Source organism: Austrofundulus limnaeus, unplaced genomic scaffold, assembly GCF_001266775.1.
Source record: "Austrofundulus limnaeus strain Quisiro unplaced genomic scaffold, Austrofundulus_limnaeus-1.0 Scaffold9, whole genome shotgun sequence".
Taxonomy (NCBI): Eukaryota; Metazoa; Chordata; class Actinopteri; order Cyprinodontiformes; family Rivulidae; genus Austrofundulus; species Austrofundulus limnaeus.
Window position 1 is genome coordinate 2,590,410 of NW_013952411.1, and position 7,034 is coordinate 2,597,443.

Sequence of the window (7,034 nt, forward strand, 5' to 3'; positions counted from 1 at the left end):
GGTCTTACTGAGTACTTGCATGACCTCTCTGACAGCTGAGGACCTGGAAAGCTGCTCGGACCCCCAGCCTTCTCCTGATGATGGACGTCTGAACGGACATCTGAACAAAACAAGCACATTTATACAGATTAAGATGTTTTAACTAAAATATTTGGTTTCTTTACTAAATGATTTCTACAATTCATGAAGTCCAGGAAAAAGTTACTTTATCTTAAATACAGCTTCAATGTGTTTTCTTTATCTGTGATGATCAAAACATTTCCAACATGCTCTGTCCTGAACTCTGATACTTGTCCACTCCAGCAGATGGCAGTCCTGACTCATCAGTAGAAACAGCTGCCCCCCTCAGACCATACAGGTCCTTSTGCAGGTTCTGCTTCACAGAACCCTGTGATGTTTGATAATCTGGGATATTTCCTCTGTCTCAAGCAGCTGGTGTTTCCTTTTGAAACAAACGTACCACTGTGACATTTATTTCAGAGTAAAAATCAAGTCAGAGATACAGTAATTTCTCAGAGCGGGATTCATCTTAAATAAAAAAAAAATGGATAAAGCAACAGAACTTCAGCTGGAAAGAAGAGTGACATTAATTTAGTTTTAAATCTTCARCTCACAGCTGGAGCTAAAATCAAGACATTATATAAAAACAGTAAAGAGATCTAACTCAAACCAATTCAACCCAGTGATACGACAGACTTTTCCTGTCCTCAACATGTGATTCCTCTCTGRACACTATTCTTCTTCCGGCACCTGTTGCTTCAGGAATTTTGAGATCTCTATCAAATAYATCTGTAAGTCCTGAGGAATGTTACTCAGCCTGTGAAACAACTTGTCCACCTAGAAGTGTCTGAAATGTTTCTTGCTAATGTCACCGGACTCTGTGACCAGGACAGCCTGAGTACGCACTGTGGTCAGAAAACAAGTGAATTCAACAGAAAGTTCAGAGGGTGGTCGTGTTTTTTTGTAACGGAGGGTGTTTTTATTTAAAAAGGAACTGGCGTAGAAGATTAAAGAAACTGTGACTTTGTTGAGTCAGGTCTCGTTGTTTTTCCACCACATTCGGACAGAAAATCAAGAAGCAGCAGATGATGATTCATGACACTTGGGTTTTTCACAGTTTGAATCAGGGCTTGAGTTGCTCGAAATAAACTGTGCCTTTCTTTTCTCAATGTGTGTACACACAGGTCACTGATTTGTCAGACCTTATAAGCGCAAAATTGCAAATCCTTTTTGTGTGAAGCCATTTTAAGACAACTCCTAGCTACTGCCCGGGCTCGGTTCTTCACGTTCCAACACATCAGGGTTACACCCACATTTCTATCTGGGAACAGCAACCACAGTTAGTTTAGGGGAAAAAAACACCATCTAATGCTTAAAAAATTAAAAACCACGTTGCTAAAAAACACTTTATTGTTTCAGAATTGGGTCGGATCAACAGCCACAGTAATATTTCAGTCAAATATCCTTCATTCCACACTGAGGCATGTTTATGATGTGTGACAAACACAAGATAATTGTTCAGCCACAGGGATTACTGGTCATTAAAACAAGACTGCTGAGTCATAATTCCAACATTTCATACAGTCACTCACCAGTAAATATCCTCTGAACTGGTTGTAGATGATGGCGGTCAGCAGGTTCATCAGACAGTAGGTTCCTGTCAGGAAGGACATCATACGTTAGTACTTTCACAGACTTTGTAGAATAAAACCCACACCCACACCTGCTTACCGATGACACTGAAGGTGATAAAGAAAATGGCGTAGCCTCTGTTAAGGGAATAGGCAGGGATCATCACTGGGACAAAGAACACAACAAATTATAGTTAAGCTGTGCGTGAGCATGGCTTCTTCATCATCTGACTGGTCGTGTACCATCGGGGTTGTTGGCTGTGGTCAGCAGCACCAGCAGAGAGGTTAGAGAACTGGGCATGTCCCTGAAATGTAACTCCCACTCCCCGTTTTTCTTGGAATCCTAAACAGACGCACACAAAGTTAAGGAGGGATTAGGTTCTCCAATGTGCTKCAAGCAACTTAATGTCCAAGTAGCTTTTTCACAATCCACAGTATGTTTGATTCATTACCTTATCAATGATCATTTAGACATTTTTAAATGTTTTTTTTTTTGCATTCTGAGTTGAGTGCCAGAGTTGCAGCTGTGGTTTATGACGTGTCCACAACTACACGAGTGTGACCWCAAAGGCTTGAACTCACTTCAGTTTTGGCGAACAGCAGCATGCCGATCATGGTGAAGAGGCAGAGGTGTAGAGCCAGCAGCAGTATAACACTGTAACGACAGGAAAACATGTAGACACACTCAGACTGCRGCTGAAAACTCCTCCTCCTTTACCTGTAATCTACTCTGTCAAACTCATGATCAGTGTTTAAAAATATATATATTTGATAAGTACTTCAAACCTTTATTCACTTTAAATCACAGTCCAGCATGGAGTGATGTGAATGAAATATAATTAAATATCACTGTGAACGCTGAACGATATCAAGATATCAAAAGRTTTGTCTCAATAAGGAATAATGGGTTATTTTTGTAACTTTTATTCTTTTTGTTCTATTTAACTTCATATACAAAGAAATCCTCACAGAAATACATTGAGATACCTTTAGTTCCCTAAAACTTTATTCACTGTAACCAAAATTATACTACATTTAACTTTAAGCTACTGTTTTGCTAATTTTAGCTTTTAGCTCAAAATTTGCCACAATTAGCTTTGAGCTACAGTTTTGCAAAGTTTAGCTTTTAGCAATTTTTCACTGTTTGTAACTATAAGCTACTGTTTTGCTATTTGTAGCTTTTAGCTCAAAATTTTTCTTATTTTGCTTAATGTAATTTTAATTTAGCTAAAATTGGTTTTAGTTAAAAATTGACTGACTTTAGTTTTTGTTCTTGCTTTGGTTTTAACACTTTATTCTTCAGTTCAGCAGTGATTCAACATTCACAAGCGTCCACGTGAAGACCCATGTTAATAATTATTTATATTCAAGAGAATAAAACATATGTAGTAAACTTTACACTGTAATGTTTTAAACTAGAGTTACTTGGAGGTGCTAAATGTGTCTCGAAGTGTCTGATGCTGCAGATGTCAACATTAACGTGCCCACATTTTGAGGAAGCACCAACCGACTCACAGAAGTGAGAAAACTGTTAAGTCTTTGTTACGTTTTAATTTGGTAAGTAGCGACATAATATCAGTAACTTTCTTTTATGATAAACAACTCTCTTGTAATTGTATTATTAAAATTYTAGCGTTGTAGTCCATAAATATGCATGTCTTGATTGTCACCGTGTGTAAAAGATTCCTGTACCTGGCAATCTCAGGCAGAGTCCTCTTGATGCACTTCAGTGTCTTTTTCATCAGAGAGGAGTTCTGCAGCAAAAAGAACGGCCGCAGAAGCCGCCGTACCCTCAGTTTCTGATTAATAAAACAAAACAAAACAGATTCATCATAAAATTCAGGCCTCTTTTAGAGTGCGTAGTACAGACTCACCAGTAACCTGCAATTTTTCAATCACAACTATTAACACAAATCCCCCCCAAAATGTTGCAACTTTTCTGCAAAATTCATAAATCATCTTATTCTTATATATTTTTCACTTCCAGGAGTCCTGAGACCAGAAGATGAAAAATATCCGACCTTGAAGAACAAATCAAATGTATTTATAAGATATTTAAAAACAACTGCTGCTGGAAAAAGTGCTCACACTAAAGCGACTAATTATAACAATAATTCAAAACAATTAAAAACATGACAAGACAAAATAAAACATTAAATGGAACCAAACAGGTCAACTCTTACGTTGTATTAAAAACCAATGAGTACAAATATGTTTTAAGAATACACTTAAAAACACTAAGAATTGATACTGAAAGAAAGAGAGAAAGAAACACTCTGATTGATGTAATTRTGCGACAAAAATCACATAATTTTGTTCTCAGAGCTTCATTCTCAATACAAGACTCCTCAGACAGCAGTAGGGCCATTTTGCTTCAGCTACTCGTCTTCCTGAAGTCATCTGTTGTCAAGCAGCATGGATGATTTGTCTGAGGCGGTCCGAAAGAACGATTATGTAGATGTCTCTTTCAGACAAACTTATAAAGTTAGTCAAATGGCCAAAGACTCCTGAATTTAGACAGCGTAGAYGCTGTGCACAGAGAAGTCAGTTTGTTGAAAAGTCTGGCACTCTGTCTGTGACAGGTTTGTGGCCAAACAGTGGGTGCAGGGACAGAGTGGAGACCCCAGTGGGAAGAAGCTTTGAGGTGTGCAGCAGTAAGAGGTTTTTTTTGAAAACAAACATCCTGCAACCATATGACMGCGAATCAACTGTTCAACTTCAGATGTAGTTTGACACGACCTTTAGTTTAGAACGTCTTCACTGATAGCCTTATTGGTTACAGGTCCTTTGACTCACAMAATAAAGATGAGGCTCAGATAAATGAAGTATCAGGCTACAGTCCATACAGCCGGATCAATGGCCCTCATGGAAGAACCGTTCATAGGAACGGATTTGATCTTAAGTTGTGCGTATGAGTGATTTAGGAGAATTTGTGGCATTCACAATTTTCTCGTAWTCTAAGATTTTTTTTTCAGATATGAACAAAATTCACGAGTGGTCCAGACCTGTCGTATATTTTACATGCAGTCAGTCTGCTGTTATCCAGATTTTTCTCAGTAATAACTTCATATTTCATTAGTTTGAAGATATTTTGAGTTGAAAATAAATCACACTCCATAATTATGTTGACAATAGGTTATTCTGTTTGAATTGTAATTGTAATTTTTAATGTAACTAACAACACAAAATTGATTAGATTAAGTTCAATTGGCTTTTAATGCTCTTGTATAACACTACAATATTAATATGAAGATCTCAAACTAAAAAGTAATTTAAATTATGCATTAATTGAAGTTTGGAGACATTTTAAAATGCATCTTTTCAGAACCGCATCTGAAATTTGCGACAGTCGGGAGTGGGAAGACGAGATGAATATGATTTAGATTTTTACTTCTGTGTCTGTATACGACCCACAAGATACACAACATTAACAGCAGTCATTTCATTCCTTGGCTTTAGCAGGTCTGACGCTAACCTTATATGGTGCTTTTGGRGTGGTAGRTCATACTAATCACCTCTCCTCATGCACGAGCACCTGATACCCATTCATCAGTTTACGCTCCTCATTTACACACTTTTCCTGAAGATAGAAGAGTTTGTTGAATCTGACGTGACATGTTTGTACGAACCCTTTGTACGAACAAATGTAAGAGAAATTTAGGATAAGAATACGAACATGTTCTTGCATGAGGCCCAGTGGGTTTGCTGGAAATAAAAAGTCAAGAGATCTACTGTTTGACAGTGACCAGGGACGAGCTTTACCTCATCACACAGCATGCTGATAGACAACATCCAGTCGATGACGGAGACACAAATGACGATGGTGAAGCTGATCAGCCATTTGCTTTTCCTGAACTCCTCCCAGCCGATCAAGTAGCTCTGAAAACAGAGAGAAAGGAAGCGGCGATAGTTTCTTGAACAAATGACAGTTTCTGTCCAACATCTCGAGCCCAAAGCATTTTCGCATTGCTTCTGTTCACCTTGAYGGCAAGATCAAGAGTGAAGACGATGAGGCAGATCATCTCAATGGTTTCGGTGAAACCGCAGGGGGGCTCCCAGGCCACAGATCTGTGGCGGGGGTCTGAAGAGATGGACAGAGACGACGGACGCTCCACAAAGGCCAGCAGCAACACGACTGCTATGATGATCCCCAAGAGCCTGGGGCAAAGAAAGACAGGGAGGGAGTGGATCAGTTCATCCAGTCTTGGTCCTTTTTCTAAATGATAGCTTCTCTGAGCTTTTCACAACAATTACATCTACTGCTCGATGAAAGAGTTGGAACACAAAGCATCGCCCCCTAAATATACTTTAAATTTTAAAGCATTCTGACTACAAGGGCTGTCTTTTTGTTTGTTTGAGTAAGGAGCAAAGAGTCCCAAAGAACCAACTGTGCAGTAAATCTGAATTAGAGGTCAGAGGTCTTATTTCCTTTTATTGGCATCGCCTCTGCACAAATATGTACAGCTTTTCTAGAAATTATTAAATAAATAATAACAAATAAATTATTACTTTTTAAATTAAAGTTAAATAACACCTGGAAAAGTGCTGTGAACCATCGTAAGAACAAATCGGTCATATGGTCAATTTATTAGGAGTTGTCTCATTCATTTTGTTTTTCCCATTTCTAAACACCTTCACCTTGGTAATTACTAAAACCTAAAAACATGGAACGCTCTCCATAAATGCTGCAGCCTGAGCAGCTGCTACGTACCACTGGCATATCCTGGAGTAGTACCATCGGTACAGGCGGAGAGACTGAGCGTCCACCCGGTGGTTGATGGACCGGTACTGCAGACAGGCAGGATTTGTTACTAATACAACATTTTTATTTAATCAGTAGGAAAAACAAAACAAAAAAGTAAGCTAATACTTTCTGCACTCACATGGACGGCATCCTCAATGAACACAACTGCTTGTTGAATGTAGAGGCTGGCGTCATCTGTGGAGACAAAAGACACAGACCGGATCATTACAGGATGCAGGGATTTCCCATCATGCATAGAGCAACGCGTTACTGATAACCAGAGCTGAACTGTCTGATTGTTTGAGMGTCTGAGGACCTGAGTGAACAGAGTAAACATTTTACACCTAGCCAGAAAAAAAGGTCTAAGGTTTTACCAGCCTTAAAGGTAGCGATGCTAAAGGTTCGAAGTGTTTCAGCTGGGTTTAGTCAATCTTTTCCAAACAGAGATTGTTCAAGKTTATAAATAATGAAGAAAATGCTTCAACAGTGGTGAAATCAGATATATAATAATGCACACTATTATCAGCATGTCCTCAGTTTGTCTGAATAAATGAAAGATGAAAACACTGACATGCAGGCCAGCTTAAATTTGTCCTGGCTGAGTCGGATTTTGTGATTGAGAAGTCAAATTTTCCAAGCATGGTTAAGGTGGATGAAGT

General features: G+C 38.7%; 1 protein-coding gene across 1 annotated transcript in view; it reads right to left on the minus strand.

Moving 5' to 3' along the window:
• Positions 1–7,034, minus strand: part of tpcn2 (two pore segment channel 2) — a gene marked incomplete in the record, with an annotated part of 25,001 nt that overhangs the window by 11,617 nt on the left and 6,350 nt on the right. Inside the window, 10 exon segments of the mRNA XM_014001513.1 lie at positions 9–100; positions 1,593–1,657; positions 1,732–1,797; positions 1,875–1,974; positions 2,214–2,286; positions 3,324–3,430; positions 5,394–5,510; positions 5,612–5,789; positions 6,343–6,419; positions 6,515–6,570. Coding sequence (XP_013856967.1) covers positions 9–100; positions 1,593–1,657; positions 1,732–1,797; positions 1,875–1,974; positions 2,214–2,286; positions 3,324–3,430; positions 5,394–5,510; positions 5,612–5,789; positions 6,343–6,419; positions 6,515–6,570 — 931 coding nt within the window.